The 23,210-nt window shown below is 38.7% G+C and overlaps 4 protein-coding genes across 4 annotated transcripts; 2 read left to right on the top strand and 2 right to left on the bottom strand.

Moving 5' to 3' along the window:
* The first annotated feature begins 1,597 nt into the window (after positions 1 to 1,597).
* On the top strand, positions 1,598 to 5,271 carry LOC113772586 (pentatricopeptide repeat-containing protein At4g04790, mitochondrial-like). The gene is made up of 3 exons (XM_027317216.1): positions 1,598 to 1,935; positions 2,044 to 2,091; positions 2,884 to 5,271. Exons 1-3 carry the CDS (start codon positions 1,656 to 1,658, stop codon positions 5,166 to 5,168), a joined length of 2,613 nt encoding a protein of 870 aa, XP_027173017.1. The 5' UTR covers positions 1,598 to 1,655; the 3' UTR covers positions 5,169 to 5,271.
* A 633-nt stretch (positions 5,272 to 5,904) lies between these two features.
* Positions 5,905 to 6,929, bottom strand: LOC113770663. Its single transcript, XM_027315193.1, has one exon. The coding sequence runs from the start codon at positions 6,830 to 6,832 to the stop codon at positions 6,179 to 6,181; it is 654 nt and encodes a 217-aa protein (XP_027170994.1). The 5' UTR covers positions 6,833 to 6,929; the 3' UTR covers positions 5,905 to 6,178.
* A 300-nt stretch (positions 6,930 to 7,229) lies between these two features.
* Positions 7,230 to 11,858, top strand: LOC113772478 (polycomb group protein FIE1). The gene is made up of 13 exons (XM_027317077.1): positions 7,230 to 7,534; positions 8,025 to 8,090; positions 8,195 to 8,317; positions 8,471 to 8,551; positions 8,686 to 8,778; positions 8,916 to 8,991; positions 9,931 to 10,010; positions 10,095 to 10,166; positions 10,637 to 10,696; positions 10,799 to 10,895; positions 11,101 to 11,164; positions 11,279 to 11,338; positions 11,420 to 11,858. The coding sequence occupies exons 1-13, from the start codon at positions 7,358 to 7,360 to the stop codon at positions 11,481 to 11,483; spliced, it is 1,113 nt and encodes a 370-aa protein (XP_027172878.1). The 5' UTR covers positions 7,230 to 7,357; the 3' UTR covers positions 11,484 to 11,858.
* A 361-nt stretch (positions 11,859 to 12,219) lies between these two features.
* Positions 12,220 to 21,549, bottom strand: LOC113772408. The gene is made up of 20 exons (XM_027317002.1): positions 21,185 to 21,549; positions 20,980 to 21,068; positions 20,663 to 20,772; positions 20,506 to 20,560; positions 20,292 to 20,380; positions 19,493 to 19,559; positions 19,348 to 19,410; positions 18,970 to 19,140; positions 18,734 to 18,827; positions 18,560 to 18,636; positions 18,352 to 18,427; positions 18,199 to 18,242; positions 17,973 to 18,040; positions 16,875 to 16,960; positions 16,620 to 16,777; positions 15,211 to 16,534; positions 14,795 to 15,078; positions 14,100 to 14,291; positions 13,860 to 14,016; positions 12,220 to 12,767 (listed from the first exon to the last, which is right to left on the bottom strand). The coding sequence occupies exons 1-20, from the start codon at positions 21,294 to 21,296 to the stop codon at positions 12,469 to 12,471; spliced, it is 3,615 nt and encodes a 1,204-aa protein (XP_027172803.1). The 5' UTR covers positions 21,297 to 21,549; the 3' UTR covers positions 12,220 to 12,468.
* Positions 21,550 to 23,210: the final 1,661 nt, after the last annotated feature.

The raw sequence follows: 23,210 nt of genomic DNA, 5'->3' as shown, positions 1-23,210 counted from the left end.
TTTTATTCTAGCAGCAGGCACTTTATCGCTTCCACTGTCATTTGTGATTGCGGGGCTGCAGTACATTGTGATCAGATTAGCCGGCTGCTTCCTCTTGGCCTCGGACGTATAAAAATACGATTAAAACCAGTCTTTATCAGTTGCCTTTTCATTGTTTGCTGCTTCTTTCCATCCTACCGTAACATGACTGTTTGCTGTACTTTTCCCAGTGTTTACTAACTGGTAAAGGAACCTTTCGCGGCCAAAACAAAGTGTCCGAATTCTCGTTAGCAATCCACCAAATTTATATAGTTGGAAAGGATTATTTTACTTCGTTCTTGTTTTGCTTGTGCCTATGCAAGAGCACAGGTTACAAATTCACCTGTTATGGGACAGGTGCTCCATCCATGCTGGATTGATGTTCCACCAAATGTTATAATATTTAACTCAACTGTTAGATGAAATTAACGTCTACTTGGTTAGATACCGCACGTTACTTCATGGTTTTATGTTTATGAATTGAATCATTCACGCGAAAATCCCAAAAAGGAGAATAAGTAAGAGCTTTAGCCTATTCAACGCAGAATCCTTCTTTCATATCAAGTTACATATTTTTATAACGCCCGTATCTGTCATTTCCCATTCGTCCTATATTATTTGTTGGTCTGCCAATGCAGTTAACTAAAAAATTTTGCTCAATCTCATCCTATTCCTCACCTCACCTGTCTGTGAAAACGTGTTAAACTTGCACGCTCTTCCTCATATGGATGCTGCCAGCAAAATCCGAGTTTTCTCTTCTTCCTTGTTAGCTCTTTATGATAATCTCATTTGCACTTAGATCACACACGAATAAAGTTAGATACATACATACATACATACATACATACATATATGCGTATGTAGATCAAACACATAAATATAGCAGAGCAACAATATGCATAGACGATGTCAAAAGAATATTGTATACCAGCCGTCCTAGAGAGAATAGGAATTTGCATTTTACATGAGTAATTAACTTGCCAATTGTGTGAGGATTGGTGGGAAGAGGGTAGTACACATATGCCAGCAGAAGACGCCACTAAACAAGTCTGTAATTTTTTGTATCGTTTGAGATTTTTTTAAATATTCGCAAAACTAACTGTTTAAGAATAAAAATATAGAGATAACGAGATAGGATACTAATGAATTAGAAAAATAGTGGCTAAAAAACATATAATTTGTAACTTTCAAAATCTTTTAAAATCACAAAATGTGTAACAGTAACATTCATTTTTTTTTTTGAATGTTTAATTTTTATTATTGACTCGAAATAATCTCATAATCACCTAACTTTATATATTGAGTTGGACCCTGAAGACACTGCAGCGAAAGCTACACCACAACCCAAGAACCCATAAATTGTCCGATCCGGGGAGGCCCAAAAACCTTTCTAGATTAGGTGTAAGGCCTTACAATGAGTGAAGTGCTACTAATTCAGGATATGCCCAACTCACCTTTTCGTCACCAATCCAATTTTGGCAAACACTCTCTTCTCACTCACATGGAGGAAATACCACATATTAACCGCTGGTCCATTAGCCCACAAATATCTTACGAAAAAAAGGGTGGGGAAGAAAAAGCTTCGGCGAACGCCCACACCATATGCATTTCAACAAACACTCGCCGGACATCTTCTCATGCCCGCCACTAAGCTCAAAAACCTCGGCAACCTTTTCCGTTCCGCCTCTAAATTCAAAACCGCCACCGCCACCTCGGCTGAGGACGTTGCTCTGAAAAAATACGTTTCCTCTATAAATGTCTCCACCTCCGACACTATCCGCAAGCAGTTACTCAACTACAAGGCACCTAAATCAGACGTCTCTTCTTCTTCTAGTATTGATACTGCTTCTTTTCTCAAGCCTCTCGGGGGTATCGGTGGGATCGGAAACTTGAAGCTTCTCTCTGCTGCTGATAACGGTATTTTGTTCATCATTTTCATTTTCTGCTTCAGTTCTGTGACTAGTACGGTTACTTTAAACTATTTCTGTTTTGCTAATGGTGTTTGCTGGCTGTTGTTGCAAGTAGACGAGTCGGCGAGGCTGCTGTCGGAGGAGATATCTGCAATATTACGTGGTTGAGTAAATCATTTTTCGGTTTTCACTTGTACTTGTTTTGAAATTCTTGGGCCATTTTTGTACTACTTGTAGGATGGATATTTAAATAAAAAAATAATAATGTTGTTGATCGGAATTATAGATATTCAGAGAGTGTTTGTTATATTTGCAGTTTGTGGAGAGAATGCTACTGTTATTTGGTGAAATGTTAACTCTTGCGGTAATTACATATCAAGATGCTTCCAAAGCAGCTTATTTACGTGGTATAACATTCAAATGTCCGGAATGAAATACTTGGCCATTTAAGGTCTCTGATTTGTGGTTAATGGTCTTTGTTCCTTCACTCTCAGTTCTCACTGTCCCCATTTAGCCTTCCCTGCTTCTGTTTTCCCCTTCAGAAATTGTTTTAGAAAGAAGAAAAAAGAAAGAGGTTCAACCTGTAGAACAGAGAAAATTAAACATTTTTTTTAAAAATATAATTGACATCTAGTAAACTTTGATTATATTATGGGAAAGCGTTGGGTATTATGGCTTGCTAAGATGCAGTATTTTAAGTTTGTTGACTGGATGTAGCCAGAAATTTGAAGTTTCAAGAGAGTATGGAGTCTTGCTTGTGATGATCTTCTGCATAAGTAAGATATGAAGTTGTGTGTCTGCACTTTCAGCTTATAGGCGCCTGACAGTTAAAGGTTTGTCCTATTTAGGACATCATAATGGAACAAATGGAAAATTCTTTTGTTTTTGCATTGTGAGAATGGAAAGTATTGGTTGGATTCTACCATTTAGTTCTTGTTCTTGACGGTTAATGCAGGTGAGCGAGATTACTATGTGGATGGCTCATATGATTCAGCAAGTGATAGTGAAGAATCTTTCAGCAATGTTTTGCATGATCCGTGGATCTCACGCTCAGCAGAAAACAACATATCTCTGCGTAGGAAAGAAATATCCCGGGAGCGAAAGCAGAAGTGGATCTTTAGCAGTAGTCAGAAAAATCGTTTTGACCGACTAACAACAATGTGTGGGGAGAAGTTGGGGCCAGATGCGACCATTCAGATACTTGGTAAATTGGGACGAGGAACTGGATTGAAAGAATTTAATGCTTTAATTCGACTGTGCATAGAAACAGCCAGGAAAACTGATGATGAAGAAGTTTCCCTACAGCAGATTTTCAAGGCTTACAAAATTTTTGAATGGATGAAGGAATTGGGATTCCCAATAGGGGAAACTACTTATGGTCCCTTCCTTAGGTATCTTATTGATTTTGGCTTGGTTCCTGAGTTTCACTTCTTCTGTGAACTAATCAGAGACGAGAATTCACTCCCCACATTAACTTACTATGAGATGCTTCTTTACATTGGAGTGAATGATGAAGAAAAGATACAGGAGCTTTGTTATAATCTTGCACTGTATGATGGCAACGATAAATCCTCCTTTCAACAGAGCTATCTTTTAGCATTTTGTGAAAGTAACCGGAAAAAGGAGCTTTTGCCCTTATTGGAAGCTTTTGACATTACAAAAGTTTCATCTATGGAGCATTTGGTGAATATTTTCAGATCTTTAGGGAAGCTCTCGCTGGACCTCTTTGCAGAGAGGTTCTTGTTGGCATTAAAAATGGATGAAATTGGAGCAGAAAAGATCTCAAACTTCATCTACAACTATGTGACTAGCATACCAAATTTAGCAGTTGAAGATGTCCTTGTCAAGTTTAAAACTTTGCTAGCAAAATTAGAACTGATGCCTTTGTCTGAGCATTATGAAAAGTTTATTCAGTATTGCTGTGAATTGCTCAAGGTACATGATGCGCTTAACATTGTAGATGAGATGTTAAAAGTAGGATTTACCTTGTCATTGGATACATTTCATTCCCTGTTGGATGCCTGCGAGGAAAGCAGGGAGTATAATTTGGTTCGTCGCCTCTATTCCATGATATCTTGCCATGACTTGAAACCAAGTACTGAAACATTCAGGAGGATGATAAATCTCAGTGTGAAAATGAAAGATTTTGAAGGTGCGTATGGCATGATAGTGGATCTGGATAAATTGAATTTGATGCCTACATCAAACATATACAATGCCATAATGGCTGGATACTTCCGTTATAAAAACATTAATGGTGCATTGATGGTTCTCAAACAAATGAAAGATGCAGATGTGAAGCCAGATTCCCAGACATACAGTTACCTTTTAGTCAACTGTGACTCTGAAGAGGATATTGATAAGATTGTTGAAGAAATGAAGCAGTCTGGAGTTCTCATCACGAAGATTGTTTTTATGTCCCTCATCAATGCATATGTATCATGTGGACAATTTGAAAAGGCTAAACAGGTAATGTTGGATAAACGAATACCAGCCAAGAGCTTGAATGAAGTTAAAAGTGTGTTTGTTTCGGCTCTTGCATCACATGGACAGATGTCTGATGCTCTCAATCTGTATGAAGAAATCAAGCAAGCAGAAGGTCGTTTGGAGCCCAAGGCAGTTATTAGTTTGATCGAACATCTCCAATCGGAAGGTCAATTGGACAGATTGCTTCAGTTACTCAAGGAATTGGATAACCCTGATTACTGGTTTGATGGGTGCTTTAGGGTTGTTTTATACTGTATTCGGCATGAGCATCTAACCTCTGCAGTTGATTTGCTTAGGCAACTAAAGCAGAGTGTCATTTCTGATGATGCAGCAACAGAAAATGTCTTTGATGAGGTGTTTTGCCAAATTGCTGAGAAAGAGCCAACAGATATGCATTTTGGCTTGGCCATGCTTCAAGCTGTCAAAGACCTTGATCTACGCCCCTCACGGAAAAGTCTTGATTTTCTGCTTACAGCTTGTGTTAGTGCCAAGGATTTGGAATCTTGTTTTCTTATTTGGAAAGAGTACAAGGCAGCTGGTCTTCCATACAACGTTCTAAGTTTTGTAAGGATGTATCAGGCCCTTTTGGCATTGGGCGATCATAAATCTGCACAAAGTATTTTGAATAAAATACCAAGAGATGATCCTCATGTTAGCCGGGTCATCCAGGAATGTCAGGCAACATTTACTGGATCCCTTCCTTCAAAAGGAAAGAAAAAGAAAAAGAAAAAGAAGAAAAATGTAAAGGTGTAATATTCTTCCTTAGTTCTTCAATCCGAATTTAGGAAGTTCAGAGGCATAATGTTCTCCTGCTGTTGAAATATTATCTCGTTTCATTATTTCCATTTCCATCTTTGTCTGGTTAAATTATACTCCTATCTTTCTGTTGCTCATTATAGTTCCGAGAGATTTTTACAGGTCGAGGCATCAGCCACTGATATCTGGAGAACCGGCAAATCCCCTTCTTTCCTTTCTGAGTTCCTGTCGGAAAAATTAATTGGGACCTAAAGAAGCCTGCCCTATTGGTTTATTGTCGGACTTTCTTTCGTTCCTCGTTCTAACTCCCTCATCATCCCTTCAGCTTGATAAATTTTTATTACTGTAGTAATAACGACAGAGGCGTGGTTAGACAAACAAAGTATTCAAGTCCAATTGCCATGGGAAATATCTGGTCACGGAAGCTTGATAAAGAAAACACCATCCATGTTGTTGGAAAACTAGCTTCTAAGTAGTTCAACCTTCATTTTGAAGTTCTATGCTAATCCTCACCCTAAATGTGATATCGTATTTGTGGCAAGCTCAACTGGAGCTCCACTTGCCACATCTATTTGTGGCATAATTTTGAACGTTTTCAATTCCCAATGAACAGCATGATCTTGACCTTATCATTTGTTCAATTTGGTCGCTCTGATATTCTATTGGTAATAATATAGGAGATTTGATGACTCACCTTAACATTTCCAATCAAAATGGCAGGATAACTTAAGCAGGATGAAAAATAATTAAATAAGATGAGAAGAGTTCTCCAAGTGACTTTGCTAGCATATCCGTCCTTCATTTGGTAAACAACAGACAGAAATCCAAAACAAAAAGAGCCCCTTTACTTTACCGTATGTTCTCTATCAGGACAAACACAAAACTACGTGACACGTTCAATTCTAGATGATCAGTTCTCTGTATTGCATAAACATTAGAAGGTTCTCTGGAACAAGCATATATATATATATATATATATATATATATATACGCAGCCTCTCTGCGCTTTAAAATGAATTAGCAACAAGAATAGCTTGTCTGCACCTTGCTTTAGCTTGTTCGAGTCTCTCAATCAACGTCTCTTCTTTCACTGCAGCTCTAACCATAGCCAAATCCATCTCCATCAGCTTCAGTACTCTAAAAAGTTCAGTAACCATCCTGTCATCAACTTTGCCTTCGTCCTTCAAAACTTCTGCTTCTTCTCTAGCTCTCTCTGCCACAATCTCTCCTGCTTTCGCTAACAGCGTAGTCGAGCCAAATTCCTTCCCCATTAGCTGCTCCAACTTCTCCAAGAAATCCATGATCACGTACCCTACTGGCTTTTCCAGCTTGATAGGCTTAGTCCTTTTCCACCCTATCTCAAGATTCGGTGGCTCGGGTTTAACAAGGCCACTTCTTGACCTTCTGTCCCGGATTATTTCCGATTTTCTTCTTTTCTCGATCGGGAATTTTTCTGGGGGGACGGTGGCTTCGGAGGCTGGGGCAGCGGGGAAGAACTCGTCTTCAGGTTCGTGAGCATTGGAGTCGTTGGAGCATTTGACTGAGTATTGTTTCGGGTGTGGTGTGGAATAATGAGAGGCTGCTAAGGATTTTGAGTTGGAAGAGCTTTGGTAATGGAAATAGTATGCATGACGGAGGAGCTGGATGACATTAGTAGCCATCGGAATTTGACAGTCAGCTAGTAGCAGGAGTAGCGTCTGTCTCTGTTGGGAAGATGATGATAAGGTTTGCTGTGTATTTTTTTGCTGATAAATTGCTTCAAATTACAGAATAGAAGTGGGGTTGGGGGTGGGGGCGGGAGGATAAATTCATTATGATAGGAGTGGACTGGTCAACTCTTGTATTACACAAAAAAAAAAAAAAAGAGGGTAAAAAACATTTTTTTTTATTAAAATAACATATTCTAACGAAGCAATTCATTTATTTAGCTTTTGCGTGGGCGTGGCAGATTTCTTGGTATTTGTTTTTTCGTTATTTTGTTTGTAGTAGTATTTTCCCTGTCTACTTAATAAAATTATAAATTTCTTCTTCACCAAATATCTTTATTAAGTACTCACTTAAAGCAGCTCTCTCTCCAATTGTCTTTGGGTACTCGTAGGTGAAGAAAAACTGAGAAGCGTGAGTGAGATAGACAAACGTAAGTGGCTGGAAATCGAATAAGTTGGGGAGACCATAAAGTAGAAACAATGGCGAAGATAGCACTGGGATGCGAACCGGTGGTGGGATCCTTAACTTCGTCGAAGAAGAAAGAGTACAGAGTCACCAACCGGCTCCAAGAAGGCAAACGCCCCTTATACGCCGTAGCTTTCAACTTCATTGATTCCCGTTACTTCAACGTCTTCGCCACCGTTGGCGGCAATCGCGTGCGTTGTTTCTCCCCAATAACTCCTCTCTCTGTCTCTTCCCCTCCTTCCCCACCGACCCTTTTCTTGTTTACTTCTAATTCTGCGTTTGTTTCCTTAACTACTACTATTAGTGATTGAGAAAACTGAGAAAAAATTTTAAAAAAGGAAGATATTTTCTTGAATTTGTAGATAAATTTGTTAATGTGGATGCCAACTTCAAATTGGGTTGACAAAGATTGTAACTTTAGCTTTTTGCATTGTTCAGCTTTCCTTGAGCTGCCTTCGCCTCTAAAATGGCGAGTTTTTTTTTTGGTTTTTGTCCATTATTTATGTTCACGTCGAATAAAGAGCCCATCTGTCGTGAATATATGTTATTGCCTTGTTCCAATTTATCATTTACTGTTTAATGGGTTGGAGTACATATTGGGATTCTTGGTTTCCTTGCCAAAGCCCTTTGCTTAGCTGGCCTTTGTGATTCTCTTGCTTCTGTTCGTTTGTTTATATTCAGGTGACTGTATACCAATGCTTGGAAGGTGGTGTTATTGCTGTGTTGCAATCTTACATTGATGAGGATGTAAGAACTTCGATTTTCCTCTAGGGCATTTCTAGTCTTGATAATTTTAGGTGAATGTGTATTCTTAAAGGGCTCTGGGTGCTTCCAAATGCTTTTTAGATCAGAAGGACGAATCCTTTTACACTGTCAGCTGGGCTTGCAATATTGATGGTGCGCCATTGCTAGTGGCTGGAGGAATCAATGGCATAATACGCGTTATTGATGCTGGTAATGAAAAAATCCACAAGGTATTTTTTCCATCTCTTGGTTCTCAGCCAGCTTAAGCAAAGAAATACAAGGCTAGCATACACTTCTTCCACACTCGCCATTAAATGTCTGCTTGGTTGGAGCCTCAACTCATTTTGACTCTTTCTCCTAATTAAATGTCTTCCTTTCTGCAGAGTTTTGTTGGTCATGGTGACTCAATAAATGAGATCAGGACACAGCCTTTGAAGCCATCTCTTGTGGTTTCTGCTAGCAAAGTTAGTGGAAAAACAATTATCTCATAGTTTGGCCATTTCTTTGCAACCATCTGAATAACCTTCTAGAAATTGTTGGAGATATTTGCTTTTGTCCTTTTCTCTATATGATCTATTAATAATCCACACTGTACCAGGATGAATCAGTGCGGCTGTGGAATGTTCATACAGGTATATGCATATTGATCTTTGCTGGTGCTGGAGGTCATCGAAATGAAGTCCTGAGTGTGGTAATGTTCATCATTATTGATTTATGCAACCTTCTCACTCCAGTTGTGCTTCTTAATTTCCATGAGTAGTAGTGATTTCATGCATGGTACTTTGCCACATTGGCATTATATGTTTCCATTCATGATGATTATTGTAGGATTTCCATCCTTCTGACATTTATCGGATTGCAAGCTGTGGAATGGATAACACTGTTAAAATTTGGTCAATGAAAGGTAAAGCACTGATTTTTTTTTTCTGATTATTTTCTCAAATGAGAAGAGTTGCCTGGAATTCTCTGGGATATTGAGTGAGTTAATTTTCCATCCTTCTGACATATATCAGATTGCAAGCTGTGGAATGGATAACACTATCAAAATTTGGTCAGTGAAAGAAAAAGCACTGATTTTTTCTGATTATTTTCTCAAATAAGAAGAGTTGCCTGGAGTTCTCTAGGATGATGAATGAGTTGATTTTGTTGATTGTGCTCTTTCTTTGGTTCCTTTCCTTTTGGCCTCTTAAGCTGGTCTTCTTAAGCCCGAGGCTGGTATCATAAGCTGACCTCACACAAAGTAGTTGCTGCTGAATGTGAAGGCAGTCATACAACTAAACCGATCTTGGTTAAAATACTGACGAAAATTAGGATGGTGTTAACCTCATCGTATGAAGTTTTTTCTCTGCTGAGATGTCCTTGGCAGATTGTCTTGTTCAACTAAGAAAGTTAAGTAATATGTAATAGAATTTCAAATCATCTGGCATGTGAAACTGGGCCATGTTTACATGGTTCTTCTGCTGAAGTGTTGAACTTCCTAATCATCATTTAAATACCTTCGAGAGTACATCAAAGTTTTTGTTTTGCAGCTTGCTGTAGCGCGCGCACACACACACCCCCCCCCCCCCCCCCAAACAAAAAAAAAATCTACTATATGCTCTGGAAGCATTTTTGTGTATCAACTTGTCTGGGCATTCTTTCTCTGTTTTACTGCATGGCTAAACCTGTGTGTAGTCTTCATACTACTTATGATAATTGTTTTATGCATTTGGACAAATCTGATCTCAGTCATCTTGTAACATTAATGTCAGTCAAGCTCCCTTGCTCAATGACATAACCAAACTATTACCAATGTAACTTGAGGCCCTAGTTTAGGTAAGGCATTGTGCTTGACTTGCTGCAGAGTTCTGGACATATGTGGAGAAATCATTTACTTGGACAGATCTTCCTTCCAAATTCCCAACAAAATATGTACAATTCCCAGTAAGTAGCTGCTTTTTTTTGGTTCTGCTTTATTACAAGAAAAATTCTTAGTGTTGTATCTGAAGTTGGCATTTGTCATTCCAGGTATTTATAGCTTCAGTGCATTCCAATTATGTTGACTGTAATCGGTGGCTTGGCGACTTTATCCTGTCTAAGGTGAATGACAAGAACTACTAGGGCATCATTTTCTCTTTTCCCACAGTTTGCGCACTTAGGCTCCCATGCCCACATAGTATCAAGGTACAGCACTAAGAGATGATCAATGTTTAGGCTCCGTGAGGCTAGTGGGACCTCATTTGCTGTTTAACAGAGGATTGATGTTCCCTTCCTTGTAGATTGATTCTTTGAGCTATATAATAATTTTTCAGCCCATCACATTGGAATTATTTTTTTTGTGCTTTTCAATTCAGCAGATAGTGTCATGTGCCCAAGAGTACCTTAAGACAAACTGTGCAAATTTCTTAAAGGTTGCTAGTTAATAGGTGTAACATAGTGCACATAGAAATTCATTGGTTACATTGGGTCTTTCTAAGTATACTTCTTTTCTGTCCAAATTTGATTTCTTTTACCTATTTTCTGCACTAAAATTATTCTCTCTACTTCCCTCTTCCTGTGGATATGTCCAGAGTGTAGACAACGAAATTGTCTTATGGGAACCTAAAATGAAAGAACATTCTCCGGGAGAGGTGAGTAGATTAGTATTGGGAATATTGTTGGCTATGAATATGTTATCTGATTTTGTTCCTCGTATGCATGATGGTTATGAGCAGTAAATGAATTTCTTTCAGGGTTCAGCTGATGTCCTTCAAAAGTATCCTGTTCCTGAGTGTGATATCTGGTTCATCAAGTTTTCCTGCGATTTCCATTACAAAGCAGCTGTTATAGGTGATATTAACTATGAAGAATCCAGAATGCTATTATCAAAACTTCTTCTGATTTTTAATTGTACATCTTTTTGCTAAACTATTATAGTTTCTAGCTGACTTGGTTTCCTTTTGTATGAATCTTAGCATGAGAGCCAAATAGTGATTATTCGTTGAGTTTCAGCTGAGGTTGTGTCAGAGATTCATCTTTCTGGTTTTTTTTGCAGGAAATCGGGAAGGGAAGATTTTTGTCTGGGATCTCCAATCGAGCCCCCCCGCCCTCATTGCAAGGTTGGTTACTTTCTGCAATCCCTTTCATCCTCCACGTGAGGCAGTGTGATTGCCAGCTTCAATTTTAATTTGGTGGATAGTTTATCTAACGTGCGTGCTCTGCTGACTCTTCAGGTTATCTCATGTTCAATCAAAATCTCCTATTAGGCAGACTGCTGTGTCCTTTGATGGAAGGTAAGCTCGGAACAGAAACACCTCGATCCAAGTTCTTCATCTTTTATGAGTTTAAAATAATTGTATACTTAAATGCTGCAGCACCATTCTCAGCTGCTGTGAGGATGGGACTATATGGCGCTGGGATGCTGTAGCAAATTCTTGAGTTACTGAGGTCCATTAACGCTGGTCTGATTGCAAAATAACTCTTTCTGAGATTCATTGATGCTGGTCTGATTGCAAAAACAGCTCTTGCTACGGCTTTCAGCGGGTGGGTTTGTTGTATGATACAAGGATCATCACGAGGCATAGTCTGAGATTTTGTTTGCTCAAGTTGATATAGGAGCTAAATTTTTAGGCTTCTGGCAGCTGTCATTTAAACTCGGTCTAATCGACATGTTGTACTCTAGTTGTTATGTTGATTTAATGTGGCCTTAGCAGATTAAAAATATCTGTTTATGTTGGTTTGGGAATGCATCATGAAGAACTTTCAGAATGCATAATTTTGGAAGCTGTGAAAATGGAAGTTTTGGTGTTCTAATCTTTTCCTGTACTAATTCGGTGCATCTTTTCCTTGCCAGGGGAAAAACTGGGGGCTAACCATACATAACTAACCATTCGGGAGATGGGTTTCATGTGTAATTTTTATTTATGAAGTTTCTTATGCCACCTTACGCAGGTTTACGCGGCTCCCATGTCCCAGTCGGGTTATGGGACCTTGCTTCCTTAGCCAGCGTTTAGCCTATTCACAAAAGGACCTGCAATTATTCATTGCGGACGGAAAATAAATAATAATGCAGCATCTGAAATTTTTTACATTGTGCAATAAGTTCTGACAGAACTAAAAGCTCTCAAAAACTTTTTATTTTGATATATCACTGAACTTTTACATGGAATTATCGTCCGAAGGCTAACGAAGTCCGCAAAATGCTCTTATTATACATGGCATCAAAGTAGTCTTTCTACAACAAAATTTCCTATTTCCAAATACAATATTTCAAACTGAAACTATGATTGCTTTAATACAATTGCCGGCAGATAGATAAACTCGATGTATTACTATGTATTAGAATATACACAAAAAAGAATGGCTTAAGAGTTGTGTCCGTTTCTTTCTCCATTTTGTACGGTATCGCAGGAGTTAAAGCAGATCAAATTTGAGTCCGCAACCGCATTAATAATTTCTGCATGCTCTCAAGTTTCTGACTCAATTTCTTAACATTACGTAGGTTTTCTGCTGAAAATTCTGGACTACCAATTTCAGAAGTAAGTGCAGCACATTTGGCCTGTGAATCCAAGACCATCTCCTCAAGAGAAGACAGCGTGGACTCTAAACATGAGTCACGAATTCCACCATTTGTATCCGATGACAAATTGAACCCAATACTGCTAGGACTGCTACCCCTGCTGAGCTTTTCTGGGGTGAAAATTCTGTCAAAGCCTTCGCTTCCTGCAACAATTAGTAAGGTGTTAATACTCTGGCTGGGTGTCTTATGTTTTGAGCATGGCAACCACGTGAAACCAATAAAGAAAAGGTTCAATTTGATATCATAAGATATCCAAAAAGGAAATCTGGAGGGGTGCATGTGCAAAGCAATACAACTTTCTTTTGATCATGTAGAATTCGCCCAGTTGGATACCTTTTAAGGGCTCCTACCTAGTCCCACAATGGACTAGAAAATGCAGGCAGCCTGATCACCGACAATCTGTAATTCATGCTGCAGGAATCGACTCTGCAAACCCGTTGAGTCTTCATTCTCTGTTCTATGCAAATAAGTTCTCCAAAATCTTTTTCCTTTTTAAGAATCTTTTGTTTCCTTTGGGTGCATAGTTAAAGTTAAACCCATAAGCTTAATTCATCATTTCTCAGTCAATATGTGTCTCAACTCCTCAGGATGTCATTTGTCCGGACCAAAAGAATGGTTACACTTTCAAGTTTACCCAAAAGTTTCTCTTCCACCTCTTTGTTTCCAGCAAAACTGGATCCTTCTGTGAATCTCTTTGCGATCAATTCAAAGTACAATTACGCATTTCCTTCCTTGATTAACTGAAAAGGGGAAGCATTACGCATTTCCAACTAAATCATACCTATCCATAGGGATGCATTACCCTACCATAAACAGAACTGTGATACTAAAAGCACGCCCAGTTGGATACATAAGCTTTGCATTGTGGGGGAAATGCTTCCAGCCCACTTTTATTTCCATTCTGAAGCTCAAGACTAACCTTGTAAATCTTACACAGCTCAGAGTCAGAATCATTCTTTATGGTTTCTTTGAAACTGGTGATTCTTCCCATATTTGGAATTCATGTTACTTGCCCCCTTTTTGGACCCAAACCCAACAGAGGAAGGGCAAGGGAAGTGAAAAAATAAAAGCAAAATATACCTACAAGAGGTCTCTTCAATAATTTCCAACACTAGCCAAAATCATAATATCCAGATTTTAACCCCAAAGAGAATAGCATCAATGAAATTAAAATATTTAGTAATGTAGTTATAAATTGTAATTTATGATATGTCATGCATATAGCATAAGATTACCTAAATTGCTTAGTTGACTGATTGCTGCAGGGCCAACAGATCCTTCTAGTTTAAGCACCCGCAGGATTCCAGCGGCTATTCTACCCATAGACTCAACTTCAGATTTGAACAAAAGAGCAAGGTAATGAAATTCATCTTTTGTGACAACTGCCTCAATCTAGCAAAGTCAAAAAACAAAAGTCATTACATGACAACCCAAGCCAAAGCAATAGCAATCACATAAAGGCTAAACCACTTTACCGGCTGTTTCACAGAGAACTTCAAATTATTTACCACCCACTGGGCTCCCCCATCATCATCATCTTGAGAAATTACTATATCAACTTCAGTATTTACTCCACATGTCTCAACAATTTGCTTATTCCCTACACCATTTTCCAGGCTGCCCATTTGAGATAGAGGCTTTAAGATCTGCAAGCCTTGTACACCAACCTGCAAGCATTTGCATACTATGTAAGGTAAATAAAGCCCCATACATGTGAATGATATATCTGATGCGGACAGATGCTGCCTCTAGCCTTTACCAGTAATTTTGAAATAAGATCAATGAGAAAGTTAGCAGAAGGAAGACACAATATGCCACCAAAATGGCTGGAAAGAACAAAAAATAAAGTTATATATAGGGGTCATCAACCATGTATGCTCAACGCATCAGGAAGTCAATTGCTTCTTCTATGGATGGGGAAACAATATGCGCATCCAAGAACTAAAGACAGAACAAGAAGTTGAATGATTGACTCACAAACAAATCAAATCTTAGCATCTTAAGGCCATATCTTCATGTCGTATTCTATTAGTTACATCTTTTTTCCAGATTGTCCTAAAATGTATGCAGACGATAAAAATAAATGGTAGTAAACGAGATTTCCCTCGCACACCATTTTACTGCTATATGATCTATTGCATTTGAACAAAATAATGAATCGCGTTATTACCGTTACCAACTCAACAGGATATTTCTGCTTTCCATGAAATTTTCTCTCATCATTCATTAAATGCTTTGGACTGCTTTTTGCTTTGACAAGCATGTTCTGGAAAGTCACATGCCAGCACATGTCCTCTCTGCTAGCATGTTCAGAATTGAACTGCCACCTCTCTGCTATCTCCTCTTCTCCTTCAACAGCAAATAACCAATCTGTCAATTCTATAAGTACATCCACATCATCTGGAGCACCCAATTGCAATGCAGTGTTCTGCTTTTCATCTTCAACATTTCCACCTTGAAAGATTAAGAAGTGAATAGGAGAAACTAAAATGATCAGCGATGTTCAAACTTGAATGTCATAAAATATATGCAGTTCAGCAGGAATTCAAAGCACAGAGGCAAGTTCAGGTCAACTGAAAAGCTTACTTTTTCTGCTATCTCTGAGCTCATCCACAATGGGTGATGCTTTAAAAATTTTTGACAATGGCCCCCCAGATAATTTTTCCAACCCTCTTGTGAGACCCTCTCCAGGACCACCATCTGGGCCCAGGATTCCAAATCTGTGAAGCAGAGCTTCAGCATAACTCATCCCTCCTCCAAGACGAACCCCAGCAATGCAAGCTGACACATTTAAACTATGACATTCCACATCGTGTGCATCATATGGAATCACATGGACTACATTTATATTCAAGAATGGAACCGAGACAGCACGTGAATTTTCATGGAAATTCTTCCTATTTTGCACCCAAAAGACAGCTCTAAGATGAGGGTAGCCATTTCCTGACATAGGACCTTTTTTATCAGATGCTAGCCTCAAGGCATTCTCATGTGGCAAGTTATTCTCAGTCTCTGCACAATCAACCTCAACACTCTCCCATCCTATGCTGGACGAAATCATTATGGCTCCACCCAAGGTTCTATGAGTAACTTTAATGAGCAAATCATCACCAGAAAACTGAACCAAAGGTGGTCCCAGACAGTCTCCAGAAGAAGATTCCAAAAATCTTAGCCGAAGGTCATTCAAGGCTACACTTAAAGCTGTGTCACCAGGAACCTTTTCAATTAGTGTTCCACCAAGAGACTCATTTGGAACTTCCATATTACGGTTTGTTTTCCCAACTACAGCCATCCTTTCACTTACCCTACCTAAGTATGCATAGAGATCTAGCACAAAAAATAATTGCTCAACTGAAGTATTGGACAGGAATTGCTGACAAGCAACTCCAACTCTCACAATACCTCCAGGGGGGGGAATATTCATTAAAGGCCTGCCATCCACAGTTCCCATTGCTGCTTCAAGGCAAGCACCTTTTAACTCAACACATCTCCACAAATGAGAAGACATTCCAGCTGAGTGACTGCTGGTTTCCAGAGATAAATTGATGAGACTAGCCCCACTTGTCCACTTTTTCTGGCTAGAGTCAATAGGCTGACCTTCCCAGAGACAAAAACATGCAGGATCTTTCTCCAGGTTTAATAGCCGAAGTACCAATGAGGGTGACTCAGAAAAGAACAAGTTTTCAATATGAAGGGTTGCCCCAGCAAAGGGACACCGGAAATCAGCAACACCACTTCTAGAATCATATTGTGGTTTCCCAATATCAAGAGGCACTGTGACATCCAAACCTTTGAGACTGAACAAGAGCGAATTAATTGAGAAATCTGGTAGAACAGATCCAGATTTTCCTATAACTCCGTCAGCTAAGAGAGAAGTTATTCTTAGACAGGATTCCTCCTGGAGGTAGACCTGAGGAAAAAAGGCAAAATTCTTAGAAACTGAGCTGTAAAAAAAATTATGCTGCAAAGCTCTTCAAAAATATTAAGATACTAACCATCAGTGGCTGACAATCAATAACTGTCTGAGAAGCAAGTTTTGGTGGAGCTGGAGAGGGCTGGAGCTGAAGAGTATGGAGACATATCAGAGGTGGCCCAATGCTGAACTGCCATCGTTCATCTCCTAAAGGATATATTGGAGGGCAGAAGTTTTTACCTGTTTGACAATTGGTCTCAAAATAAGATAGATCCCTTAAGATCAATAGGCAAATATAGACAAACTTTCTCTGAAGAGAATATGCAGATAACAGTACCAAATTCTGGAATGTGCAGAATATCATCTGAAGCAGCCTGCATTGACGGCTGCACCAGAGTACATGGAGGACGTGAAAATGTATCTCTGTATTTCAGACAAATTTACAGATCAAGAGAACTTATAACTGTCAACTGAACTTGAAATAGTCACAATAACATATCAATTTCAAGGTAAAAGGAGCACGCCCCAATTTTACTACTGATCATCTCGCCAAGCACTAGTTCTAAGCACTAATTCCACAGTGGACTAACCCTCATGAAATAAATGCAATGAATTGTTTTTCATCCAAAATCTCTTGGACACATTAATTATGGTTTATTGACTTTGGCGAAGCATCATAGCTGACGTTCATAAAAAGGCTTAGCATAATTGTCTGATAGACAACAAAAGGTAAGGGCATAAACAGATGGATAGTGTACCTTTAATAACAGAAACCCCAATTGAACACCATGATCTTTTTTTTTTTTAACACACAGAGGAGAAGTACCACAGAAAGCAATCGCTTACATTTTGTGTAAATTAAGCACAAGAACTAGGTCATGGAATTATCCATAGTTTTATTGTTATAAACTGAGATTATTTAAGTATAATGAAGCAGAACAATTATGCAAGACTTAACACAAGAAGAAAAATTTGCCGTGAGAATTTCAACTCCATTTTCATTTTGCATTTAACACAGAGAAAAATTTGGCCTCTTTTCACCACTACCCTCATAGGGAAGACCAAGAACGTAGAGTATGTATGCCATCTTTACCTCTACTCCACCGTAAACAAGATTTTTCCTACAAGTAGTAGGCCCAATGACAGAATAACCATATCATACTAAAACAGCAGCCTGTTCTTGTTTCTTATATGTCATAAATGGCAGTTTAAGCCTATCCTCAGCTGAATGCCTATTTGATATATGGTTAAATGACATTTGTTGATTCATAACACAACAAATTGGTACAAAAATTCTGAAACATCAAATAGAATAAGCGACTAAATTTAACACAGCTGATGAATAATAAAATCACACAAAAATGAAAGAATTGAGGACTTTCAGTATCTGATTGCTGGCCACCTTGCACATATTAGGTCTATATGTACTACTGACCTCAGAAATAATCCAGCAATCATTACTCTGGTCAAGCATTTACTATTTTCTCCATCAGAAATGCTAGCCTGCAGTTCAAAGTAATATCTCATATTGCCTTTAAAGAAATAACTACTGAAAAAGAAGTGAATACAACTTACAGGAAATTCATGTGCGTTGAATGCGCAATGATCAATGAATTCATGAACGACTGGAAAAAAAGAAAAGTTGCACAAGTAGAACATACCCGGGAGAAGAAGAGAGACTGCATTAGGAGTTCAAGCTGGAACTCTGCAAGTGAAATTGAAACCTCTTAAGGGCACTGCAGCATAAAAACTGCTTTCACAGAAAAAATCATATGTATCATTGAAGAATGAACTTCCATGTGGAAGGAACTAACCAACATCTTTTACACAGAGAAATATATGGTCAACGATTATACAGACAAGAGAACGCCCTGCCGATTCCATAGATCGCTGCAGAGAGAAAGAGAGAGATTATTAGGTAATTCTGGAAATAGTTTACTGGATGCTCCAAACAGTTCAGCTGTTTCTATTACCAATTGTAGACTATGGCAATTAATGCAACGAAAAAGTAGATGCAATTACTTGTGCATTTGGATTTACATCCCCTCTGTTTAAACAGACATACAATCCTGAGAAGAAGCGGAGAAGAGCTCGTAAACCTGGTAACAGCACAGAATACAAGAACATTGGCAAGACCATCCAGAGAGTGTAAAAGACATATCCAAAAGCACAAAAGAAGTTCAACATTCTACTTGCCTGGTTCACTCAAAGCAGGACACACAACCTCAGTAATGTGTAATTGAACCTCAAGCCCCAGTGGGCTATTGAGTTCTGTCCTCTGGATTGTTATCTGATTGTAGTTATCAAAAGTCACAAATATTTTGAAGAAAAAAGTAAACATGACAAGGACACAAAAACAAGTGTTTTTTCGTCAAAGCAGAAGTCAAATGCAAAGTTCTTTTATAACTAAATGAAGCATAAATTCACATTACATGGGCCTCTCCTGATATTCCTTCAATAAATCGTTCCCCACCAAAGAACACTCGTTTTGCGCCATCTTCATCTTTCCTACTGGACCCCTCCTGAGAGCATGCTAAATGAGCATCCGAGAACATATCAGGATGAGGCAGGAGGTCAATAGATAGAGATTCCCACTCAAGTTTCTGCCAAAAGGCAAAAAGAACATCAGTTTAATATCCTGCTCTAGTAAGAAAGGAGGGACACAGGCATACACATCTTGTTCAAGCAAATAGTCAAATGTGATACAGACAACTGGCTAAGTATATATATCCAATAATTGAAGGAACAGCCACCAATGAAAAGAGTCCAAAAGGAAAGCAAAAATCTTTACTGAAGAAGGAGACTGTTACCTTGAAGACATAAATGGATCCCTTGTTAATGGAAAAGTCTCGTGCTTCTTTAAGATTTACAACCTGTTACAGGATCTTGATTTAGTAAAGAATTGTGTCTCGTCATTAGAAGCATCCCTAATATAGTTGGTTTCAGAAGCCAGACCTGCCAGTTTTCGTTGGTTGTATAGAGCAGAAGGTTGCGGAAGGTGATTGACGCCATGGGGGATGCCCTGGTTAGATAAGAGGATATTATAAATACTTGAAACAAATTTCTGATCCATTGTAGCTTTATGCTGCTGTGCTTTCAAATCGTCACTCAAATAAACTAAAGGATTTATCTCAATTTAATGGATTCTTGCATAGAGAGAAGAGCTCCAGTTACTAAAGGAAGACAGTTGCATACATGATAAACAACCAAAGGACATGAAAATTAATGATGAAAACAAATGCGCCATCCGAACAATTTCTACAATATCTGAAAATTAGAGTGAAAAAGACTACAAGAAGTTCAAGGAACAGCCAAATGCAGCACATCAGAATGAAGTTTTAGGCCACAGGTTCAAATAATCAAGGGGTAGTTGGGGAACCGCTCTTTATCCCACATACAAGGAGGGTTACTGCAGACCATAAGCGAAAAGGACCCTCTGTTGGAAAGTTGGAAGAGAATCTTTGGTTCAAGAAATAAGAGCGGAGCATAATACACAGTTGAAATCTCATAATGTAGTCTATCATTTAAGAAAACAAGAGTGGGCAGAAATTGCCATGGATACTTGAACCATATACCACCAAAAGCAAATGAGTCAACTTGCATTATGCAAAGAGGTCAGAATTTGATAAAGGACCTTGAAACATAAGAGGTTATCCTAACTGTCATACTCAAAACAACACATATACATCAACTGAAGCGACAATTGCTATGAATTTAAATCATGTAGGATATTCAGAAAGGTTCTGATAAATACCAAGTAGCTCCACCTTGGCGTCTAGCACCCCCATGAGTTTCAAGCAGAAGGTTCACAGTACGCACTTCCAGCGTCATTCCATCAGCGATCTGTTCATCACAGAGGATCAATAACAGGAAGCTGAAGCTAACACAGAGAAGAAGCAGAATCGTACAAAACATCTGGGAACAGTAAACTCAGAAAATAGACAGCAGAATAAAACAAAGAGACTAACCTTGTCAGCAAATCCATAACCACTGCCCTTTGCAGCACTGGCAGATGTTTGAGCACTGCACGGCGAAGATTTTAACAAATAAACAACTAGGACCTTAATGACAATCTAAAGCAACCACCTTTAAAGAAAGTTAAGTTTATTGAGCCTAGCTATTTACCTGCTTGAGCTCGTAGGTGCATCTATGTCATCATTCTCCTCCAGAACCAAATCAAGCCTATCAATTTGCACCACAATGGGTTCTATTTGCACATTGCTCACAGAAGGAAGCTTCAAAACCGGAAAAAATAAGAAGAACAACGTAATCAGAAGCAGCAAAAGACTGTCAGTGCAAAGCATTTCAGCATTTTCTGCATAATAAAAAGCAAAATCCTCGGTCAAAAATCACTATTAAAAATCTTTTTCCCGGATTGCAGCTCAAAATTTCAGACGAAACGATTGCAATCAGAATATGAAATTTACAAATTGATTGCTTACAACAATCTCCAACTTTCCAACTTTTGCCGTGGTGACATTCAATGCTGGTGGTAATCCAACACTCGCATGCAGAGCATCTCCGTTAATATCTACCAAGATTACCCCAAAAAAAGGGAAAAAAAAAAGTTCAATTCACCAAATGAGGTCTCTAAATTCAGCAGTGAATACGAAAAACCAACTATAACCAGACCAAAAAGACATGTACCTAAATTGGAAAGTTGTACCGTCCGTCCTTGCAATTTAAACTGATCTCTGGAAAATGATTTAAGCCAATACTTCAAAGTATACTCCAAAGCTCGAGCCAGTATCGACTCCATTTCCGATATCTTCTAGCCTTCCAGGCAGTCTAGAAGAACTTTAGCAAAGCTAATCTGGAAACTTCTCAATCCGCCGGCTACGGCAGTGATGGCGTTGGCGGAGGTGGATCAGGTCACCTTGATGGATAGTTCAGGTGAATGGGAAAAAAATGGAGGAGGAGAGGGGACTGAGTTGGTTCGCACGTGCGGGAGGGGTTATTAGGCAAATGTCACGTGAGTGACATTCTGTGGGGCCTACTAACTTTCGGCGAGATTGATCATTGGCCTTTGAACGGTATCAGAATTCAGATAGCGAGTGGACGGTGGGTGATGCGGGAGGAAGCAGTGGGGAATTGATGGCGGGTGCATATGATTGGAAATCGGAGTATTGGATCTCGGGATTGCGCATTGTCAGGTTTACGGACAGTGCTATGGTGGCGGGAGTGTCAGGAGAGGGTTTGTCGGCATCTTTAGTACATCTTCTCGGGATTACTTTAAGGTACGATAAAGTATAGTGAGAGTTAAAAATTGATTTTTATTATTGTTTTTCCACCTTTTACCACTCCGCCAATCTAGAGGCAAGGTGAAATGCTGATGACGATCTAAAAGAAGCCCCTGTAGAGAAATTCATACATTGCAAATTAGAGAAAAATGTTAATTGCATATTCACACTTCGCATTTTGTTTGTTCTAACTTTAGGCCTATTTGGATTGTTATTTTTTGTCAAAAAATTGCGTCGTTTTTTGTGATCATATTTTTCTATTATTTTTTTTTCTCACATACATCATATCGCTACAGTAATTTTTTCATGAAAAATCATGAAAAATGCAATCCAGAGGGGATTAATTTTTGTGTCATAGTGGCACAACTAAGTTTGGAATTTTTTACAATTCATGCATAAGGCAATTAATGGTAACTTGGTGAAGCAAAAAGGCCCAAGACTAGAGAGAGGAAAAAAGGGATGTGATGCCGGTGCAAAAGTTGTCAATCGAATGAGCAGGAAAATTGATATCCTAAGCAAAGGTAGGATGCATGAGGTCACTAATTAAACATTAGAATAGAATATATTGACGATGGAAATTCTTCAAACATCGAGGTGGAAGAGCGGAGGAAATCAGTAGCTTTGGATGGGGATTGGTGATTTGACAAGGAAAGGAAACAAAAGATGCGTAAAAATAGTTGTTCTTGAATTGGACCACCTAAAGCTTCCTACTTGCTTTAATCCTTTTTCTTCTGATTCCACTTGAGAGTTGAAAGAATATTTGCTTAATAAGCATGAACAATGGCATCCCATCATTATCAGGTAGTATAATGAACTGTCTACACAGAAATACAACAAAACGAGTGCGTATATGTACTCCATAACTATTTTATACCATTCGAATGGATGATTTGCCAAGTTTAATCTTTAAATATGGAAGTAATTGATGGATCCGTAATTCATTCCAATCAAATTTGGTAGGACAAGATGTCGAAGGACAAAAAATAAGAGCATTTTACGTGCTAGAAACTAAAACTGTTCGTTTTCATTTTGAGGAGCTAAATTTTTATATCAGTAATATATGGCTCGCGATTAATGCACTTTTTCCTTTAAATGTGATAATGTACTCTTCAAGGCGTAATCTCTGTCGTCCGTAGACATGATTGTGATGGGCAAATCCTTCTTTAATTGCTAAAGCTGACTTTTAAACATTTCAAAAGGACGCGACAATTAAGAAAAATCAAGCACATTTTGCCCTAATCAGACTTTGCTTGCTGAGGGAGCCACCTGAATAAACTATTATGGGCCGGAGAAAACAAAATGTAACCTTGCCACACTAGTTTTACATCCTCAGCCCCTTTAATGGTCCAAGGCTTGATATGAGTTTCCCTCTCCCTCAAGAAGCTAACAGCTATTAGACTGTTTTGCTGGGCTCCAGAATGCGTAACAAGGCC

The sequence above is a fragment of the Coffea eugenioides genome, chromosome 5 (genome assembly GCF_003713205.1).
Source record: "Coffea eugenioides isolate CCC68of chromosome 5, Ceug_1.0, whole genome shotgun sequence".
Lineage (NCBI taxonomy): Eukaryota > Viridiplantae > Streptophyta > Magnoliopsida > Gentianales > Rubiaceae > Coffea > Coffea eugenioides.
This window is presented reverse-complemented; position numbering and strand designations above follow the sequence as displayed.